This window comes from Hemicordylus capensis, chromosome 1 (assembly GCF_027244095.1).
Source record: "Hemicordylus capensis ecotype Gifberg chromosome 1, rHemCap1.1.pri, whole genome shotgun sequence".
Classification (NCBI taxonomy): domain Eukaryota; kingdom Metazoa; phylum Chordata; class Lepidosauria; order Squamata; family Cordylidae; genus Hemicordylus; species Hemicordylus capensis.
Window position 1 is genome coordinate 386603735 of NC_069657.1, and position 23028 is coordinate 386626762.

General features: G+C 42.5%; 2 protein-coding genes across 11 annotated transcripts in view; one reads left to right on the forward strand and one right to left on the reverse strand.

The window, feature by feature from the left end:
- SDCCAG8 (SHH signaling and ciliogenesis regulator SDCCAG8) overlaps window positions 1–23028 on the forward strand; it is a 231402-nt gene that overhangs the window by 186554 nt on the left and 21820 nt on the right. Inside the window, exon 17 of one of the 10 annotated variants that reach the window (XM_053301693.1) lies at window positions 13898–14732. The exons of the other annotated variants lie outside the window; for them this stretch is intronic. Within the exon in view, the coding sequence (XP_053157668.1) occupies window positions 13898–13922 (25 nt within the window). The 3' untranslated portion in view covers window positions 13923–14732. Of the gene's footprint in view, window positions 1–13897; window positions 14733–23028 lie in introns of those variants that run through there. 10 annotated transcript variants of the gene reach the window in all.
- AKT3 (AKT serine/threonine kinase 3) overlaps window positions 9059–23028 on the reverse strand; it is a 357028-nt gene continuing 343058 nt past the window's right edge. The window contains exon 14 of the mRNA XM_053301809.1: window positions 9059–9077. Within this exon, the coding sequence (XP_053157784.1) occupies window positions 9076–9077 (2 nt within the window). The 3' untranslated portion in view covers window positions 9059–9075. The remainder of the gene's footprint in view (window positions 9078–23028) is intronic.

The following is a 23028-nucleotide window of genomic DNA, read 5'->3' on the forward strand; positions in this document are numbered from 1 at the left end:
TGCTATATCGCTACTGAATATACGGACAGTGTTTAGCAGTGATTCGATTTCTGACTGGGACTTTCCATACAACTTCAGATCGTCCATGTACAGCAGATGGTTGATTTGACTTGATGTTTTAGATGTTTGGTATCCGAGGCCTGTTTTGTTTAGTATTTGTGAAAGTGGGGTCATGGCGATTACAAACAACAGAGGGAATAGTGAGTCCCCTTGGAAAATGCCTTTTCTAATGCTAACCTGTCCAAGTGTCTTGCCATTGATTGTTAACTGTGTACTCCACATGCTCATTGCTTTTTTATATAAATATCTGAATGTTTTTGCTGACACCAGTTGTTTCTAAACATTTTAGTATCCATGTGTGAGGCAATGAATCAAAGGCTTTCTTGTAGTCAATCCATGCAACACTTAGATTGGTTTTTCTTCTCTTGCAATTTTCTAAAATCATTTTGTCAATCAGCAGCTGATCTTTTGTGCCTCTGGTATTCGGGCAATTTCCTGTTGTTGTTGTTGTTGTTGTTGTTATTAATACCCCGCCCCTCCAGTGCACTACTGCTCGGGGCAGCTCACAACAATAAGATAGAGACAAGATACAATAAAAGTAATAAAATTAACTAATGTTTTTTAAGTTGTCATATTAAAAACCACAATGATTATTAGGTTCAAATTAAAACTGAAAATTATAAAAAGTGAAAGAACCTACCAGATATAACAAAACAATAATAATGGAACATTAAAAAGCCTCCTTAAAAAGTGTGTTTTAAGATGTTTTTAAAAAACACTGAGGAGCGTTGGTGGTTGGAGATTGCTGAAAAATCTTGAGTTCACATGACACGATCCATGGATGTGTTTACGAGACCGGTATCTCCAGTTTTGTTTAATTGACATTAGATTGATTGGGTGAACCATCCCTCAGAGCCTTAGGCTACAATCCTAAATGCAGTTACTAGGAAATAAGCTCCATCGAACACAGTGTGGTTTCTGAGCAAACAGGCATAGGATTGCTCTGTTAAACATACAAGGCAGTCTCCCCTGAAAAACACAAATTTTGTTTTGACCAAAGAATTAGAGAATCCTGAGAAGGGAGATGCTAATTCTAATAGCAGACCACTGAAAAACAGGCTGTGATGCAAAGAACTGTCACATTCTTTTGAGATATTAGAAGCTAAGGTAGACTTAGCATGAGGAACAGCCACTTTATATGAAGAGATTGTTCTTCTAACACACATATGTGAACCAGAAATCCAGACTCCTGCTGCATCCAATCACATCTTGTTAACATCATTATCTAAATGGAAATCTCCAAATGTTCAAATATTGCTCTTAGCTTAGAGATTTCTCTTGAAAACCCAGTTCAGCCAATTGGTTTTGACTATAATTTTTGGAGAACAAGCATGAAGAAGCAGCCTGTGATCTGCACTAGTGACATGCATTCTACTTGCAAACATTTTGGAAACTTATTTTAAACCTTCAGATGTAGCGTTGTCTGTTAGATTTGATTAATATTTATTTTAGATTTTATGGACAAATGTATAAGAGGGAGAAAATATGTTTAATTTGTAAAATTATCTTTCCCAGATTGTATTTTCACATTTTGCATTTGTACTGTTAATATGGCTCACTGTTCCAAGTTAAGACACTGTTCAGCACATTTTAAGTGATAACTAAGTAAACTCTCAGGAGTTAGCAAGTAAAGCCATATACCTGAAGGAATTAATTCTCAGCAATTACCACCTCCTTCTTCTTCTTCTTCTTCTTCTTCTTCTTCTTCTTCTTCTTCTTCTTGTTATTATTATTATTATTATTATTATTATTATTATTATTAATTCAATTTCTATACCACCCTCCCAAAAATGGTTCAGGGCGTTTTACACAGAGAAATAACAAACAAATAAGATTTTTTAATTAAAAAAAAATAAGCATTCAAAAATAGATTAGAGTATTAAATCAAGATTTTACAAACATATGTATAGAGGAGAGTGAAAGTGTGACAGCTTGTGGGTGAAACACATGTTTCTGTTTTCTGTACGTTTTAAAAGCTAGATTTGCCCATGTATACTTCTGCCCCAAACTCTGGCTGTCTAGTACATAAGTGAGTGCTATGTTTTTTAAAAACTTTTTAATGTTTTATACAAAAGCCTCTCTTATTTATAGTCATGAGTTATAAATAACCTGATTTAACACTGTTGAGAATTGTGACCTTTTGGTGGACTGGCAGGTCTGAGATATTCATGAATGCATGAATACTGGAAAAACAAGAATTGAACCCAAAGGTGCTGAAAAAATATTTTATAAACAACTCTCCAGATATCTCAGGGATGTACAAAAACTTATCTGAGAAACTCCTTAGGAAGAACCCTGAAACTCTCTTTTGAATTCCAGTTTTTTATTGTTATTATTTTGGCACCAACCTATCATGAATCATTTTGATTAATGGAGCATGGATAACAACAATGGACCTCCCCAAATGCTCAGAAAAAAGAACAGAGAAAAAGACTTTCAAATGCTCTCAAAAATGTAACTCGAAATTACCCTCAGAAGATGGGCATGACTTATGTTTACTTTGTTTGGGGGAGGCGCACGTTACCTCCACTTATAAAGTCTGCCCGTCATTCTCTAAACAAACCCGCCAAAACAGAGAACTTCGTCTAAGGGCAGCTCTCTACAACAATATTTTAAGTCCCCCCAGGTCCGTCTAAGGAAGGGGCACAGTCATCCAGAGAAGTTAGTTCGAGGCCTGAGGTAAAATCCCAATCTAAACTCTCAACATCGAAGTTTACGTCTCCGCAGAAACCAAAGCGGCATGGAGATAGAGTGGCAGACACGTCAGTGCCTGACAAGAAAAAGAAAAAAACCCTTGACATGGAATGCTACCCCATCCCCTTCATTGGCGCAAGAGGTAGTGTTTGTGTTGGCATCGAAGCCATCGATACCAAAGGATTCTGCACCGAAGGCATTGACACAAGATCATTCTGTACTGGCATCGATATCGAGAACCCCATTGACAAGTGTCTTGCTGACCTCCACTTCAACATCAAGACAGCATATTGTGCCCTTGGTATCAATGCATCTACCCTTGACTCAGAGACCTTTGACACCAATATCTCTCCAACCGTAGACATCAAAACCACCTCCAATGCCAAGCTTGATCTCCTTGTCCCCAGTGCCAGTGCCAATAAGATTCCTGTAGACGCCAAGAACCAATGTACCAATTTCAACTTTAAATACGCCAGTAATAGGAGATGCTATTCCACCTCAATGTTGAGTGCCGATTTCATTCAAAATAGAAGAGGATGAAAATCAGAACAGATCAACTACACTGGATCCTGATACAGCCCAGTCACTGTTATCAATGCTAACTCTTCTGCTACAACCCCCTCACTTCAGGGGTTTCCCTCAATCTGCGGAAAGAGGAACTCACCTACCGCCAGCAGAGCCTGTTTCTACCCCATCTTGCATGTTGACTGCTGCACAGCTGGAAACTTTGACTGCATGAGTGACAAACCTGTGGTTTCACTCCCTCTCATACTGTATCGTTTGGCCAGTCTTCTCCAGGTCTAGCTTATGATTATGAGGAACATAGACCATGGAAAATTTCTGAATTACATAAACGGAACCCCCTAACAAAGCCTTATAGTCAAGCACTTCCTGTGTGTACTGTGGCCGGTGGCGATGCCACTATGCCCTGGTGTTGATGACAGGGACAACAACTCAAACTTTACCGGTTCTGACAACTAATTTAACAATTGAAACATCTTCGATCTTACCACCAGCTTGAACCTGTTTTAGCTACAAAACAGACTCAGACTAAAGGGTTCCAACTTCAATCAGTAGCTATTCAAACAGATCCTTGGGAACCAATGATGCCCACTGCTACTCAGTCAGCTCCAACAGATCAACAGCCTCTCTCCTCTCCGGTTGCTTCTGAACGAAAGTCACCACAGTTCTTCAGATTTTGAGTCTGAAGTCTACAGAAACTATCAATCCAGAGCTCTCTCCTGATGTGGCTTCACCAACACATCAGTTTACCCAACTGAGAAAATGAAAGCCTATCATGTTCATCTTAAAGATATGGCTGAGGCACTGGGCTTGGACATTAAGTGCCAGTTAGCCAATGTGGATGACTCAGTACATAATTTTATGGCTAAGTCCTTGTTTTGCCTCTGTTGCCAGTGATCTCCAGAGCAGCACAGTGTGCTCTGGGAGTGCCACATACTTCAACCCCAACTTCTAAAAGATTGAGGGACTTTACAGAGTGCAGGAACAGGAAAATATCTACTTATTGAAGGACCCAGTGCCTGAGATCATCAGGGGATTTGGAGCTGGGTGTTACCAGTACGCTGCTGACACCCAGATCTACTTCTCCATGTCAACTTCTTCAGGAGCTGGCATATACTCTCTGAATGCCTGCCTGGTAGCAATAATGGGCTGGGTGAAGGAGAATAAACTGAAGCTGAATCCAGATAAGACAGAGGTACTGATTCTGCGGGGTCAGAACTCTAGAGACAATCTCTATCTACCTGTTCTAGATGAGGTCACACTTCTCCAAACAGAACAGGTTCGCAGTCTGGGAGTACTTCTGGATTCACACCTTTCCCTGGTTTCTCAGGTTGAGGCGGTGGCAAGGGGTGCTTTCTATCAGCTCCGGCTGATACGCCAGCTGCGCCTGTTTCTTGAGATCAGTGACCTCAACACAGTGGTACATTTGTTGGTAACCTCCAGACTTGACTTCTGTAATGCATTCTACGTGGGGCTGCCATTGTACGTAGTCTGGAAACTTCAGTTGGTTCAGAATGCCGCAGCCAGATTGGTCTCTAGGTCATCTCAGAGAGACCACGTTACTCCTTTGTTGATGGAGCTACACTGGCTGCCAATAGGTTTCCGAACAAAATACAAAGTGCTAGTTATAACTTATAAAGCCCTAAATGGCTTAAGCTCTGGGTAGCTAAGAGAGTGTCTTCTTCACTATGAGCCACACTACCCATTGAGGTAATCTGAGGAGGTCCGTCTCCAGTTACCGCCAACTCGTTTGGTGGCTACACAGAGACGGGCCTTCTCGGTCGCTGCCCCGAGATTGTGGAATGCGCTTCCTGCTGAGATATGATCCTCTACATCTCTGGCAATTTTCAAAAAACACCTCAAAACCCATCTTTTTGCCCAAGCTTTCTTGACTTCCTAATTATTATTTTTTAGGTTTTAATCTCTGGTTTATTTTTAAATTGTTAAATTATTTTAAGTTTTTTGTATATGTTTTTAACTTGTTTTATGCTATTGTTACCCGCCCAGATACAAAAGTTTGGGGCGGTGTACAAATTAGATAGATAGATAGATAGATCTCCCTTGTTATAGACTGCACAACTTCTGCAAGGTCAGGTAGATGCCATACTACTCCTACCAACAAAGAGGACCGGAAGTTGGATGTGTTAGGCAGAAAAGTATATTCAACATCATGTTTATCTGTCAAGATTGACAACTATTCAGCATGCACAGCAAAATATAATTACTGCCTTTGTGAGAATTTAGGGCAAGAATTGGACACTCTCTCCTCAGAGTTTAAAGCCCGCTTTAAGACAGTGCTGCTAAAATCAGCAGAAGTTACCAGGCAACAGCTCAGTACCACAAAATACTTGGCGGAATCAGAATCAAGAGCAAAGAGTACTTCCGTCACCCTAAGGCGACATGCATGGTTTCGCTCTGCGTTTCTTCAAGTTGATACAAAGGACAAAATTGAGGGGTCTCCCATTTGATGGGAAAGGCCTGCTCTCTGAACAGACTGATACAACCACGGAGAAGTTTAAAAAGGCAAAATATAGTGCCAAAACTTTTACTTCTGCTTCCTCCACTTCTTATACGGCAAAAGCAAAGTCATATAATAGGCCATGCTCTGGCTGCAGGCAACAAGAATGCCGTGATTTTAAAAAATCCTACCAGCCATATAATAAAAATATTACCAGCCCAAGAATAAGAACAATCAGGGCCAGCATAATACCAAGGGGGATGCCCCTAAAAAGCATCCTTGAGGGCTACAGCAGCCCATCACTCTCCAACTCGACTAACAACAGCCTACCCCAACAATGTAGTGCAGAAAGAGACAGCCTACAACATCAGTCAGGCTCACTTAACACCAACAGCCAACAACATCACCAGATTGGCAAGCCATGCCCAAGCATGACACCTTATTCATGTATGTATGTATGTATGTGATTTATATACCGTCCTTCCAAAAATGGCTCAGGGCATCAAAAATGGCTCACATAACATCAGATCAGCGGGTGTTAAAGATAGTCTCATCCAGCTACGCAATAGAGTTCAAAACACGTCCGACTTTTCAGGTTTATGCTTCACAAGGGCGACTCCGGCCCTGCTGAAGGAAGTCCAGGAGCTGCTGGACAAAGTGCTGGACAAAGTGCTATCATCCCAGTGCGATGGGCACAGATGCTGGAGGGATTCTACTCCCGCTATTTTCAGATCCCCCAAAGAGATGGGGGACTAAGGCCTATTCGTACATGTAAAAAAGTATTGAATGACAACGTTGCAGGACATCCTGCCACTTTTACATCAGGAGTGCTGTCTTGCAATGTTAGACCTCTGAGATCCTTATTTCCACATAGGGATCAGGTCTGCCTATTAGAAATATCTAAGATTTACAGTAGGGACAACAATTTATCAGTATCAGGTTCTACCATTTGGCTTTTGCACTGCCCCTCAGGTATTTACAAAATGCATGGCCATGATGGTGGCACACCTGCGGACCACGGGGATGGCGATTTACCCTTAACTAGATGACTGCTACTGGCATCAAAAGAAGAGTTAAATTATCAAATACAGTACTTATTGCATCTCCTCTAGGACCTTGGAATAGAAGTCAACTTGAAGAAGTTACTTCTCAGTGCTGTGAAAACAATCTCATACATAGGGGCTGTCCTGGAAACAAGGAAAGGCAGAACTTACTTACCTCAGGACTGATTCCAGCCCATAACAGAACTGGTATGTCAGTTCCACTCCAATCCACTGCAGCGTGCGAAACAGATCCAACGCCTCCTAGGCTTGATGGCTTCTTACAAAACAACGGTTTCCCACACACATCTAAAAATCTGAAACTGCTATTTTTATTTATGTATTTATTTATTTGAAATATTTCTATGCCGCCAAAAACTGGCATCTCTGGCAAGTTTACAATTAAAATCATTTAAAACATTATATCAATTAACAAAATCATTTAAAAGATTAAAAACATTTAAAACCCAGTATTAATAATTTTAAAACTATAAATCTAATTAAAAGCCTGGGTGAATAAATGTGTCTTCAGTGCCTTTTTAAAAGTTGCCAGATGGGGAGGCTCTTATTTCAACAGGGAGCGCATTCCAAAGTCCAGGGGCTGCAACGGAGAAGGCCCGTTCCCGAATAGCCGCCAGATAAGTGAGTTGGCGGCAGCCGCAGGCGAACCTCTCCAGATGATCTTAGCAGGTAGTGGGCCTCATGGTGACGAAGATGTTCTCTTCCAGTTGTGGTTCTTATCTAGCTTCCACCTGAATGTGGATCCCCAGCAGAAGAAATTGCTGGTTCTGCAACAGATCATTCAGTCCTTGGCCTGGTGGACTCAAGTAGAAAACCTTTTGCAGGAAGTCCCTTTTCAACAGCAATCCCCCATGGTTTGGGTGACGACCGACACCTCCATGTTGGGATGGGGGTTCACTACAATGGCAATGTAGTTCATGGACAGTGGAGTTGTCAACAAAGACAATTCCATATATATTTCCTAGAGCTAATGGCAGTATTCCCTGCCATGAAGGCTTTTCTGCTGATGCTCAAGGGCAGGACAGTTCAAGTACAACTGGACAATACAATGGTGATAACCTACATAAACAGGTGGGGGGGAGGGGGAGAGGACGGTGTCCAGATCGTTGTGTGCATTGAGTATGCAAATATGGCATTGGTACATCAGGAACAGCATCACTGTGGCAATTCACATGAAAGGGTCAGAGAATGTTCTAGCGGACAATCTCAGTTGCTCATTCACAAGAGACGAGCGACACGAGTGGGAGCTAAGCAACAAGTACCTGCTACCAATATTCATAGTGTGGGGGTACCCCCAAATAGACTTATTCGCAACAGCTCTCAATGCGAAATCCAGGAAGTTCTGCATGAGGGCAGGTCACAACCCTCAATCGTTGGGGAATGTGTTCCAGTTGGACTTGTCTCAACATCTGTTGTACATGTATCCTCCCCTACTGTTGATAGGCAGGGTGGTGGCCCATCTACTAGCCATCCAGGCAATGGGCATTCTCGTCACTCCACGGTGGCCTTGCCACCCATGGTTTCTGCATTTACTCAGACTATCAAAACACATATACAGGAAACTTCCTTCATACCTGGATCTTCTAACTAGTGATAGCAGGTGGGTATTTCACCCAGAAGTACCCACTCTAAAGTTAATAGCATGGAGGAAAAGCTTCTGAACAAGATTATGTTAAACCAAAAGAAGCCTTCCACCAGAAGGAACTACTCAAATAAGTGGAAGCACTTCACGGCTTATGAGGTTTCTCAAGGTGTCTGGATGTCTAAGGCTTCAGTGTGCGAGGTCCTACTATATCTGACCTCGTTAAAACCATCAGACTTTTCTAATGTCTCCATTAAACTTCACTTAGGAGCTATCTTGGCAAAACACCCAGGCTGAGATGGAAAAATAGTTTTCTCCCTCCCCAGTTGCAAATGTTTTTTGGTCTCTCCAACCTATATCCTCCGATTAAGCAACCTCTAGAGCCATGGAGTATCTCTTTGGTTCTTTTGGCCCTGACAGAACTACCTTTTGACCTGAAACGTGTCTTGTTAAAAACAGCCTTCTTAGTGGCTATTACAACTGCCCACAAGCAAGCTGACTGCGTTGAGAATGGATATGCCTTTTACACGTTTCTATAAGGATAAGGTCTTACTATGTCCTGACCCTTCCTTCCTACCAAAAATTGTGACAAACTTTCACATAAATCAAGATATAGTACTAGCTACCTTCTTCAGCTCTCCAAATTCAGCTCTCGAGACAGCCTTGCACTCCTTAGATGTCAAAAGATGTTCTGTTCTTCCTAAGGAAGCAAAACAAAGAAGTGGTTCATTTGTTATAAAGGCAGATCTCAAGGTCAAGCACTATCTAGACAGAGGCTAGTGGGACTCATCCTACTGACTTACAAGCTACAACAAGTGCAGCCTCCAAAATTTCTAAAAGCGCACTCAACCAGGGTATATGGTACCTCGGCGGCTCACCTGTTGTGCATTTTGTTCAAGGATATTTTCAGAGCAGCAACATGGTCTTCTGAGGTGCCCTTCATAAAACATTAGGCCATCGACTTGCGCTCTGCGGCAGAGGCGAATTTTGGGAGAAGTGTCCGAAAAAGGGTGTTACGGTGATTCTACTACTGCTCCCTCCTCCTAAAGGAGTTAACTAAACACCCATTCTAATGAATTCAACAGATAACGATCCAGATAAACAGGTTGTTCACTTGTAACTAATGATCTGGTAGTGATCCATTGATATCTATTAGACCCTCCCAACCTCCCCTCTGCAGTAGTGGGCTAGTATTCTCCAGGAACTCTCCTGCTTGTACAGTGTAGTTCTGGCGGTCTTCAAAGAACTGAGGTGCTTGCACTCCTCCTGCCTTAAATAGCCACGTAGTTATGTGGGGCAGGGCACAAGTGCTGAAAAGGAGATGTGGCACTCCACACCGAGTGGCTTCCGCGTAGGCGCAGAATCCCATTCTAATAGATATCAATGGATCACTAAAGGTAAAGTGTGCTGTCAAGTCAATTTTGACTCCTGGCACCCACAGAGCCCGGTGGTTTCCTTTGATAGAATACAGGAGGGGTTTACCATTGCCTCTTCCTGATGCTACCCAATATCGTACCAGCGGGGATTCGAACTGGCAACCTTCTGCTTGTTAGTCAAGCATTTCCCTGCTGTGCCACTTAAGGAAGGTGGCAATGGATCACTACTAGATCATTAGTTACAGGTGAGCAACCTGTTTTTCTGCTTCTACACTTCTTTCATATTTACTTCTAAAATCCAGTCTCAATATTCTGGGCTAGCAGCGAAAAATCCAGCTTCCATTTTCTCCCCACCCACCACTACTTCTTCTTCTTTTCTTTTTTTAAGTAATGTGCTGTCCCCCATGGTTTCAGAGACTAGTTTGAAACTGTGAAGGCAAATCTTGAAAAGTCCAGAATTGGAAGAAGGATGAGCAAAATAGCCCAGATTAATAGTTTTTCAAATCACAGGAGTTTTAAGTTTGCATTGTAGGAATTTTCACAAGCTGACTGAAGGTACCATATTCAAAATAAAAAAATGTCAGAATAAGTTGCATTGTAGGTTAGCATCTGAGAGATTCACGAAAACCAGGTTAATATACAACACATAATTAATTGCATATTGTTAGTAGTGGTTCTGTACCTCATGATGCATTTTCCAGTGAGACTAGATGTTAAACAGTATTCACAAATAGGTGCCGAACCTGTACCTTTCCTTGCAGTTGTGTGATTTAAAACATCTCTTAATGTAGGATTTGTAAGACTGAGTTAAGAGTAAAGGACTTCATAGTCTTATTAGCCTATGAAGGCAAATAAGCTGATAAGCTACTTTAGGAGACATATACATGCATGCAATGGTTTTTAACAGAACTTGCAATAGAAAGAAGCACAAGGCAATGATATGATGGGGGGGGGGGAACAGATTCTCTTCTTGCTTGGCAAAAAGACTCAGACTAAAATAGTAGTTGACATTAAACATTTACCTCAAATTTCTGTCATTTTAAAAATAAAATTATCTTAAACTATAAATGATCAAAATGGATTAGAACTCTTAAAAGATTAACAGGTTGTTATCCCTTTTTTTTAACCTGAAGTGACCTGAGGAAGTCAGATGTTAATTATCAAACATAAAAATGGCTATATTTAACATTGTTTCTAGTGTTTTCAGTATTCCACAGTGTTTCTAGTTTTATCTCATAGCAAAAGAGTATTGCTGTCCAGTTTCTCTTCAGTAATCTCACAGAAATTCATTGACTCACTGAAATGGTCAAATATCACGTATGTCTTTCACACCACAGTCATAATTCTATTGCTTTGTATCTCTCCTTGGTTTCAGTGTGTGCACCACATTTTATAGTGCCCATGTGCATCCCAGGTGGCTTTTCATCCAGGCATTGATTAGATAGACCTAGACCTGCTTGGCTCCCACAAGGTTGCTGTGTCTTGTCCCTTCAGACCATGCCCTGAGACCTTAGCAAATGCATTTAATGCAAAGGAAGCCAAAAGAAAACGTAAGACAAAGTGTGCTGGGTGTTTTGGATGGAGGCTTCTGGGATGTAACTATAAAAGAGACATAGGATTACAAAAATTAGGGCATTGGCAATGATTAATGCAGATGTTCTTAAACAATGTGGCTGGTGTGAGTTGGGGAGGAAAAGGGGTTTGCACATGCTCCTACAGGGAGTACATTACAACTAATAACTTCTGGGCATCCTAAACTATTACAGCATTTTGGCTGCTGTAGCACAAGAAAAGGTTTATACAACAGTGACTAAAGCAGTATTGAAAACTTCTGAAAATCTTTTTAACTCACCCATGTGCACTAAAGTACACTACATTTGTTACATTAATTTGTCAGCACAAATTTGCTAGAAGAACACAGTTATTCCATGTCCCTATGGAATAGATGCCACACTAGGTCTCATGGATGGCCCTCCTTTTTTAAATCCCCACCCCCCCTGCAAACAAGCTTCTTTGCATGACACTTCACACTGGGTAAGTGCTCTTAATATATGCAGCATATACTGATGCTCTTGGAGCTTGCTCTCAACACAAGCCAAAACCATGAGGTATCCCTGGGCAATGCTACCACCCAGTCCCCCATACAACAATGCATTGGGAGATGGGGGTCATTAATTTAGAAAGCCTACTAAATTTGAGCTGCAATTTGACTCATGTTTGAGTAGTCTGTACTACTGTTGGTGTATTTTTAGGATATGAACTTCATTTTTTAAAGAAGTGGAAATACCACCCCCTCCCCCGGCTTACAAAACAACTAATGGGATTTTCTACTACTTGCCAGAAATATTCATTTCCCGGCAGAGAGCAAGCATGGACAATTTCACACTTAGCGACGAACATTTCAGAAAGTTCTGAGTGCTGGAAAAGAAAGTGTTATACTGAAAATTACAGCTGGCACTATTCTCTATCAATCAATATTCATTTGAACCGTTAGCTGTTGATCTAAGGGAGTAAATGCCATCCCATCAGAAGGGAGGGCCTTCCTTCCTTATTTCTGAAGCACGAATGGCTTCTTTGTGTGATGCATGTATATCATTATTCTGCTATGTGTTCAAGTGGAGATAGAGTACAATGGTTCTGTACCTACTTAATGCACACAGCAGACATGCTGAGCATGAAAATTCATTTAACATAATACGCATGACTGCTGGTGTTAAGGGAGAAAGAAGCGTGCTTTGGTTTGTATGTTATGGTTCTCATTGTTACCTGCCTTTCTCTCTGCTTATTTGCCCGGGCCTTTTAAAAAAAAAAAAGACTCCTTGTGTAAGATTGGTGTGTGCACACTTGATTGTGCGTGGTTTAGGCGTAGCCTAGGAGAGCTGGCACAGCTCCAAGTACCTTTAAATTTCCATGGATATTGCTCAAGCTCCGGTGCTAGCTAATGTACATTTCTAGTGCTGGGAGTTAAATGAACAAGCCCAAGAAGTAGGGGAATGAGAGGAAGCTTGGCCCAGTTCCAGATCCTCTGACCAGTTTCCCCCTTGATTATCTGTCTTGAAGCTGTAGGGGGAGGAGTGGGCTTCTAAAAAACAAGGGGCTGCAGTAAGTCAGCTTCTTGAGCTGATCTTTTAACAAATAATGTCTGCAAGATTGGGGTGAAAGCATGAAGCATTGTATGTGAGCCTCATGTAGTACTGTAGGTGGAACTCCTGCAACTTTTTACTATACTGTTTCAACGAAGTGTTGAACAAACGTAGTGATTCAACACAGGATATACATTTTGCACAATTCAAATGTGGTACATAAATTATAAACAATATACAAACACCAGGTTTACTTAACAGTTGCACCTGGTGGTCAACATCATTTGTTTCTGTCTGTCCCAGTTATAGCTACAACTACACATCCACATTTACCTTTAATGCACACTGAGAGTGTATCTGCCAGGAACTTTGTTTCTACAAGCCTGCCTTGTTTTATACTTCCACCTCTGCCCATTTCCTTTAGTTTTGGAGATTGCTTGTCTTAAACTTTACAAGATATTCAGCATCATAAGCCACTAAAAATATTGTGAGTAGAATTTATTTTTTGCAGTCTGTCTTGCTAGCGGCTGGATTCCAAAAAGAAAGCAGCCTAGATGCATGCATGCCAGTGCAACCAGGATTTTAACAGTGTCAACAATCTTTGCTCATCGGGCTTCTCTCCCCACCCCCACCTCAAAAATCTGTGTCAGTGTATTCATGCGGATTTACTCTCATATAGACCTCCAGTCTGCCTGCTAACAAAGCATGGCTTCATTTCTTCTGGCTTCCTACTTTGATTCTTGTTTGATTTACCCCTGACAAATGAAACCCTGTCCTTCTCTTCCATGAATTAGCTGCTTGTGAATAAAATCTGTGACGCTTTGGTGTCTGAAGTGGCAAGAATTAGAATAATGAAAAGCACTACTCATTTTTGACAGTAGCTTTTCATTCCCCTTATTTTATTGCTCTGTTTCAAATTGTTGCTTGGCAAATCAAGCTACTGTAACAATGATTTATTGGGCTTTTTGTTTTTACAAATATATGTATGATTAAATAATTCCTCTCCTTTAACTGCTAACAATATTACTTGCTCCTTTTTTCTCTTTTTTTTTTTGGAAAAGGGGGAGCCTTGGAGGGAAGAAGTAACGTACAAGCAGATGTGCTGCTAGATCTACAGGCTTCTGCCAACCATATGGCATCTTAAAGAAAGATGGTTGGAGCGTCTGGATTAGCAAAGAGTTGGGATGGAAAGCCATGTGTCGTGTTGGTACAGGCAGTTGTTTTAGCTCTCTGTAAAAGGCTTCAGGAGATTGTGTAATGGAACAAATGGTACTGCAAGCCTAGTAACAGCCTTGCCGCTGCTGGAGAGGCAATTGGCCCCCAGGCGCCTACTGCTTCATCCTCTCTCTCTCTCTCTCCTTTCCCCCCACTTATGTATTCTTTTTAATGTATTGGAAACACCACAATTTGATTCTGAACTTTTTTCTGACCACACAGTAAACTGCTAGGGCTCCCCCTGCCCCCTTTAGCCTCCTCTTTCTTTACTCCCAACCTCACAGAGCACCTACAATCAACTTTCCTTGAAATTGAGAGAATTGATCACTTTGATAGATTTTTACTAATTGTTTAATCAGTGTCTTGTTGTGGCTGCTGTCCACGTTTGAGAAGGTAGGCTGAGCTATGCTGGTGCGATTTTTCTTTTTTATGGAAAAAAATAGCATTGAAGTGCACTAGTTTGGCATTGCTGTATTGTTTAATATGTTTCTCACTTTGCTCCTGAGCAATCTGAAATCTGCTCATATTATTTATTATGTTATTTATTTATTTATTGAATTTATGTACCACCAAATATCAAAATCTCTAGGCAATGTACAGAATTAAAACATAATATAAAATATAAATCATTTAAAATTCATAAAAAGATAAAAAATCATAATAGATAAAAACGCATTAAAATTTGGTATCAGTTGAAGGCCTGGGAAAATAGGTACGTCTTCAGGGTCCTCCTAAAAACAAACAGAGAAGAAGATGCTCTTATTTCAGCAGGGAGTGAGTTCCAAAGCCCTGGGGCAGCCACAGAGAAGGCCCGGTCCCGAGTTGCCACCAAATGGATTGGTGGTAATCATAACCGGACCTCTCCAGATGATCTTAATAGGTGACAGGGTTCACGACAGAGAAGGCACCCTCTTAAGTACCCTGGACCTAAGCCATTAAGGGCTTTATAGGTAATAACCTGTATTTTGTTCAGAAACATATCGGCAGCCAGTGCAGTTCTTTTAGAATCGAGGTTATATGTCATAAACCCAGAGGCCAATCTGGCTCCCGCATTCTGTACCAATTGTAGTTTCCGAACTACGTACAAAGGCAGCCCCACATAGAGAGCATTACAGTAGTCAAGCCTAGAGGTTACCAGCATATGTACCACTATTTTAAGGTCATTTATCTCCAGAAATGGATGTGTCTTGTGTATCAGCTGAAGCTGATAAAAAGCACTCCTGGCCACAGCCTCAGCCTGAGAAACCAGGGAGAGTATGGGGGATCCAGGAGCACTCCCAGACTACGAACCTGATCTTTTAGTGGAAGTGTAACCCCATCCAGAATAGGCAGATCTAAACCATCTCTTATTAATGATGAATTAAAGACAGAGGCTGACATCCAGAAAATTGAACCCCTTGCAAAGCAAGCAAATTTGCACTAGTGCAAGAAATTAGCTTAGTTGCACTTAAGCTGGGGATTTGCTGTTCTGTTGTAGTGCTGTTGCACAAATGTCCCTGTTAAAATAAATGAGGCCTGCTGCAGTTTCAAACTGTTGTGCAAGTGTGAGCATGCTCACAGTAGTGCAAGAAGTGCAACTAGCTAGCGCAATAGTTTTGAGCTAGCATAACATCCTGCTGCAAATGGTCCATTGCTCTGGATGTTGGCCAGTTATTTATATTGTGCTTTTCAAGAAAAACATTTGCAAAGCAGATTACATAGCAAAGACATTTGTCTGTCCTAATAAAGGATCAGGACCTCACTATTTGAATTCATGGTACCTTTTATAAAAGGTCTGTAATTAATCTGCAATTTATTTTCTCTGTGATGGGAGTTGCTGGATTTTAGATGAAGAACATGTAAGCATAAACATGCTTATGTAGTTTTGCTTTGTAATTACTTAGTTTGGCAATTAATTGAAGAGTAATTTATTGCTATTCATTTGAAATGCCATCAATCTCAGGTGGAAAAGAGCCAACAGATGTTGATTATGTCTTATTTTGAGAGCATTCGGGGTCAACATTTCACAGGGTCTTTATCAAAGAATGAATGTCATAGATTATCTCTGTATATTCAGAAAGTGTAATTGAAGTTTACCCACTTCAATCCCACTCCACTCCACTACTGATCTACTTCAAAGGGTTATTAAAGCCAGACAGTAGGAAATCATCTTCAAATCACTGGTCAAATGCAATATAGAAATCACAATTTCAAGTGTAATATGTAGGCTGCTGTTTTTAACAAAACATTCTGAGACGATTTATAATGTATGGAACCTGCTGATACAAGAGCCTTTGAAACAGAAGTCCCTTGTTAATCAGCAAGACAGTTGCAACTGTGTAATTGCTAGTGTTAAGTACCAGTGGCATTACTACTTCAATCCATCCTAATCTACTTGTTGGAGTTTACACTAATACAAGACAGCCACCTTTAGCTATATGTTAGCTTACATTAAGACTGTTGTTTTCCCCCATTCAACTTTACTATGAAATGTTTAACTGAGGAACTCTTCCAGCACTGCCCTATTTGGTAACCAATTTCAGTACACAATGACACATACTTAATGCCACTTGTGATTGGCCTATACATGATTAAACACTTCTACCTTTTGCCCGTGAGTACATGTGAACAGTGGTCTGGAAAAGATCAGCTTTCTTTTTCATGTATCTCGTGGGCAAAATCTGCAGTTTCTATAAATGCATACCATTCAACAAGTATACTGTGTAAATATTTTGTATGTGGGCATCTGTAGTGTCTGAAATAACCCTGAAATTTCACTTGGTTTGATGGACAGAAGCCAGAGAAAAAGTGCTCTAATATTCGCAACACTTTTCACCAGGGTCAAGCCTGCAATGGAATTTGAACCAGTGACTTTAGCATGGAAGTTTTCTGCTTCTCTGTACAAATGTTTAATTATCTGTGCATTTTCAGCTTCTTAACACTAGAATTCTTTAATCCTAATTGTAATCTGTGTGACTGTAATAATAGCAATCTCCAAGGGAAGCTCTCCCATGAGGCAAAGTGAGGCAATTGCCTCAGCTATGACTTGGGGGGACCTTTGGGGGGGCGTGCAAGATTCTACCCTGCACCCTCTGCCTCCCACCCCAGTTGTTAGTATGTGGGTAGGGTTGCCAACACTATGTTCGCCGAAATCAGGACAGGGACACCCTGGGGGGCTGGGGGCAGGGCCACCTAGGGGCAGTTTTTAAAACTTTAAAAATTGCCACTGAGCAGCGGCAGAGTGGGACGGCGGTGAGAGCAGCTCTCCCACCTCCCAACTATGATGGGAATGGCTTTCTGGGGCAGGAACAGCCAGGGCTGGCTGGGGTGGGCGGCATGCTGCCGAGTGGCGACAGGTGCACGCTGCTGCTTAAAGCAAGCCTCAGACTAGAGCACTCACCACCGTGGCCGCTGGCCACTCACTGAGTCCGACTGTATGTAACTGGAGAAGGAGGGAGAGGAGGAGCCAGGAGGACGGGCGGGCGAAAAGCTCCCTTCCTCAGCCCTGCCTGCCTCCAAATGAAGCAGACAGGCTGATTTCAGGCTGCATGTGCAGAAGCCTAGCATAGGCCCATCTGCCTCATTTGGAGGCAGGCAGGGCCAAGGAAGGGAGCTTTTCACCCGCCCTCCCTCCCGGCTCCTCCCCTCCCTCCTTCTCCAGTTACATACAGTCGGACTCAGTGAGTGGCTGGCGGCCATGGTGGTGAGTGCTCTAGTCTGAGTCCAGGCTTACTTTAGGCAGCAGCATGTGCCACTCGCAGGTGCACTGCCCGCCCCAGAGAGCCATTCCCTTCGTAGTTTGGGAGGCGGGAAAGAAGCTTTCACCATCATCCCACTCCACCACTGCTCAGTGGCAGCTTTAAAAGTTTTCTGGGGTTTTTTGTAATTAAGTTTTTTTAAGTGGGTGAAAGGGTGTCCCGAACGGGACGAGCATTTCCCCACTGAAAGTTGAGACATCCTGCACTGTGCGGGGCAACCTTATATGTGGGTGGGAGCCAACACTGCCACTGTCTTAGTTTGGCCCCATCCCAGCCGCCTCCCAAGCCTGGCCGCTGCTCTCTGCTCTTTGTGCGCCCAGCGGGCGGCTGCCTGGGCTTTTGCATGAGGCCTCCTTATGGAGCTGATAGTGGCAATGCTAGCAGCAGCATTCTCCCAGCCAGTGTTCCCTCTAACAGGGATTCCCAGATGTTGTTGACCACAACTCCCAGCTGCAATGGCTTTTGCTCGGGAATTCTGGGAGTTGTAGACAACAACATCTGAAGCAAGAAACAGGAGAGAGCTGCCGCTGCCGCCATGGCTGGCTTAATAAGGAGAGAGCCCAGGCATCCACTCTTGGGCTTTCCGTGTAAACAATGAGTACAGTGGGAGAAGCCCTAATCAGCTTCTTGAGCTTTCCTACTGGCTCTCCTTCCTGTACTTGGAGGTAAGGAGACCCAGTGGAAGTGAGGGTCTGGAGAATGCTGCTGTACCACCAGCAGCTTGATAATAAGGTATAGTGCAGCAGCCCAGGCAGCCTCCTGCTTTGCATGTGGAGAGCAGTGTCTGGGCTTGGAAGGCAGGATGGGGTGGGGCTAGCGAGGGGGCAGCCTGATGTCACCTGGGGACGGGACCAGTGTGGTTGGGGGAAGCAGGTGTGTGCATGCGTTCCACAGGTGTATATCAGTTTTGAGCCACCATTGAGCGGATGGATTCAAAAAACGTGGCCATGAGCCACAGAAGGGCCGCACGAGCCCCGCAGAGTTCATTCCCAGCCAGCATTGGCTGGCAGGGTACATTTATTTCCCTTTTACTCCCTCACTGGAGGGGAGGAAGAGAAATAAATGCACCCAGCCAGCCAGCGCTGGCTGGGAGTGACCTCTGGAGGGATCATGCAGGTCCTCCAGAGACCCTTTCACATGTGACATCACTCCCACATGGGCATGGCCTGGTCTCCAGAGGGCCTGCATAAGCCCTCCTGAGCACATTTCCAGCCAGCGTTGGCTGGTTGGGTGCGTTTATTTACCTTTCTCTTCCTTCAGCGAGGGAAAGGAAAATAAATGCACCCAGCCAGTAAACGCTGGCTGGGAATGTGCCCAGGAGGGCTCGTGCCCTCGGTGATCGGGCCACACCCAAGTGTGCATGACATCACACTCAAGGGGCATCACTGGTGCATGTATGGCAGGGCCACCGGGGACGGGCAAGAACCCGTTCTTCCATTCCCTGGCTCCGCCACTACACTGCTGGTAATCTCTCCCATGTTTGCTAGTCAATGCGTCTGGGTCAGCCATTTGGCAGCTCTCTGGTGCTGTGAGACCAAGAGATGGGATTCCATTACGTGGTTCTGTAACAAAAAATGTGGATGCTGTTTGCATAGACACCATAGCATTTACTTGGAAGACTTCATATGGTAGAATACCTTTGAACCTTATGAGAAGCAGCAAAAAGCACATATTGTGTGACTTGTGTTTCTTCTCCTCGCACTTCTGGATAATGTTTGAATTCATTTATTTTTACCATGAAGGAAATAAGCAATCCTGTTCCCATGGAAAATACAAAGAGGCAGATGTGCAAATCACTCAATTTTCCCCCTACCATTTCTCTACACAAGCGAAGCAGTTCTAAAACTAATACTAAACTTTTGCCTAGTAACAGAATTTTATTGTGTATAAATCTCCCCTCCCCATTCTCCTAAAATTAATTGTTTAAAAAGTTTGGCTCATTATGATGCGTCTGCACCAGAGGGCAGATTGTGCAAATCATAAAGGAATGGGGTGTTTTGCTCATCACAGCAGTTCTTTTAGTCTTCATCTAGAATTTGGCATCTTAAGGCTCCAGGATTGGATCCAAAGGAATTCTGCAATTAAAAAAATGTTTAAAATGACTGGAGCAGTTGTTGCTTAATAGCAACATTTTGAGAATGATTGGTTTTTTTTAATGGAGACAGTGACCAACAAATGGACGAAGTTAACAGAAGCTGATACATTTATCAACATGTATTTCTAAATTTCTTGAAATGCCTGATGTCTCTTTGGGCCTCCCATACGCTCTGCACATGCCATCAAAACAGAGTAAAGAATTCTCTCTCCGTTCTGTGCAGCATGCTCAAACACCACATGCACTGTCTGCTGTGTGTCACTTCTTATGAAGCTCATGCTGAGAGGCTCTTTTTAAAGGCAAAATGTTTCTGAAGAAAAGAGTTCAGCTTGGGCAGCTTGCAGCAGACAAGCCGCCTAGCTCAGGACTGAATTAGTATAGTAATTATTGTGGTTAGCTTTGTCCTAGAAATCAGTAAAAACCCTCATCAGTCAGAGATGTGGAGGAAAAAAGAGACAGGAAGACATAGGAAAAGCAGAACAAATGAGAAGATTTGTATATAAAAATACTAAGGCCATTTTGAGAAGAAGAATTAACAAGTGAAAAACATTTATTTAGTTATGAAGGTACTCATCATAATTACATGTCACATAGACTTGAATATTCCAAATATCTATGGTTAACTTTAATCTTGGGTTCAAATCTTGAATCTTCTGTGGACCTGGAACATAATTATTGCCTCTGCCTTAAATGGAATAATTATGATCTTTCCCACCAGGAAGTTGAGGACAGAGGAAATAAAAATTGTAAATTACTTTACACAATAGCACTGCAACCCTAAAAAGACTTACCAGGATATAAGTCTTAGTGAACATCATGAGGTTTACTTTTTGAGCAAGGATACTTAGGGTCAAACTACACAAGTGCTATCTTAAATAGTATAAATGCTTAGCTTGAATTTTCATAGTGGAAAAGGATTGGCTTGTGGTAGGAACTGAAAGCTTTACAAAACGAGGAATGCATTAAGTCTCATACATGAAAGTGTTGTAGTAGTGTGTGCTTCTTTAAGTGCTTTGTACTATTTGTATGCAAGATTTTTTTTAGAGACAACAACAAAAACGGCTTTCCCTGAGCCATTTTGGAAGGGCGGTATACAAATCAAATCAATCAAATAAATAAATAAGTTACATTGGTGTTCGTATTCATATAAAAGAACAAAATTAAGGTAGTGGAAACGGGACTTTGGGTCAAAAGATTCTGATATTAAACTTATAATGTATGCTGGCCGACGTGATGCACAGCATGCTGGTTACAGTACAACTCCACCGTGGCTGCTGTGGACTCGTAAGGCAGCCCTTAACACTGCTAAGAGTGAGCAGTGAGCATGCCCTCACCTCCTGCCTGTAGACTTCCAGCGGCATCTGATGGGCCACTGTGTGAAACAGTGCTGGACTAGATAGGCCTTGGGCCTGATCCAGCAGGCCTGTTCTTATGTTCAGTTGTGCAAGCAGTACTGCCACACTTATTCTCATTGCAGAGAAAGAGTGCAACTGCAGCAGCATTGCTTGTACCACTGTTCCTTCTCAACAGGGTCAGGGCTACCTTATGAGACTGCAGCAGCCCCGGCGTGGTTCACACCGGTGTTGGCACACTGCGCATTATGTTGACCACTATTTCTAGATGAATACATTTAGACAGAGCCGAAACCAGGGGTATCAAACTCAAGTGGATGTTGGGCAGGAGTTGATTCCAGTGTACCCCTGGGGGGCTGCACCTGCTTCATGCTGCGTTTCTTCCGCCTTTCTCTCTCGCTCTCTCCCTTCTTTTCTTCCTCTCCTCTCCTCTCTTCCTCCCTCCCTAGCCCTCCTCTGATACGTGCAGGGGAAGCATCTCTCACTGCCTTTTGTCTTCATCTTCTTCCTCCATCGTCGTCTTTATTATTTATCATATTTTTATACTGCTTGATATGTAAAGCTATAGGTGGTGTACAAAATCTAAAACAATATAAAAAAGTAAAAACAGATTCAAAAACCACAAAACACAATAAAAGCAATCTCATAAAACAACTTGTTAAATTATTAAAATTAATTCCAGTTAAAAGCCTGCGATAACAGATGCGTCTTGAGGATCTTCCTGAAAACAAACAGAGAATTTAAACAGGGAGCATATTCCAAAGCCCCAGGGAAGCCACAGAAAAAGCCTGGTCCCGAGCTGCCACCAAATAAACTGGTGGCAACTGTAACTGGATCTCTCCAGAAGATCATGATAGGTAACAGGGTTTGTGACAAATAAGGCACTCGTTTAAATACCCTGGGCTCAAGCCATTAAGGGCTTTATAGGCAATAACCTAACCAGCACTTTGTATTTCATCCAGAAACATATTGGCAGCCAGTGCAGTTATTTTAAAAGTCACCTTAAGTGGCGCAGCAGGGAAATGCTTGACTAACAAGCAGAAGGTTGCTGGGTTGAATCCTGGCTGGCACTATATTGGATAGCAGCTATATAGGAAGATGCTGAAAGGCATCATCTCATACTGTGTAGGAGGAGGCAATGGTAAACCCCTTCTGTATTCTACCAAAGACAACCTCAGGGCTCTGTGGGTGCCAGGAGTAAAAATCGACTTGACAGCACACTTTACCTTCAGGTTGTCCCCGAGACCAATCTGGCTGCTGCATTCTTTACCAATCGTAGTTTCTGGACTATGTACAAAAGCAGTCCCACATAGAGTGCATTACAGTAGTCAAGCCTGTAAGCTCCCAGCATATGTACCACTCTTTTAAGTTAATTTACCTCCAGAAATGGATGCAGCTGATGTATCAGCCGAAGCTGATAAAAAGCACTCCTGGTCACTGCCTCAACCTGAGAAACCAGGGAGAGTTTTGGATCCAGAAGCACTCCCAAGCTACGTACCTAATCTTTCGGGGGGGGGGGACCCATCCAGAACAAGCACATCTAAACCATCTCTCAAGTCACGACATCCCACAGTCAGTATCTCCGTCTTACTTGGATTCAGCTTCAGTTTGTTATCCCTCATCCAGCCCATTACCACCCCCAGGCAGGCATTTAGGTAAGATATGCCATTTCCTGATTAAGTCAACATGGAGAAGGAGATCTGGGTGTCATCTGCATATTGATAATACCCTGCACCAAACCTCCTGATGATCTCTCCCAGCAGTTTCATGGCAATGTTAAAGAGCATTGGAGA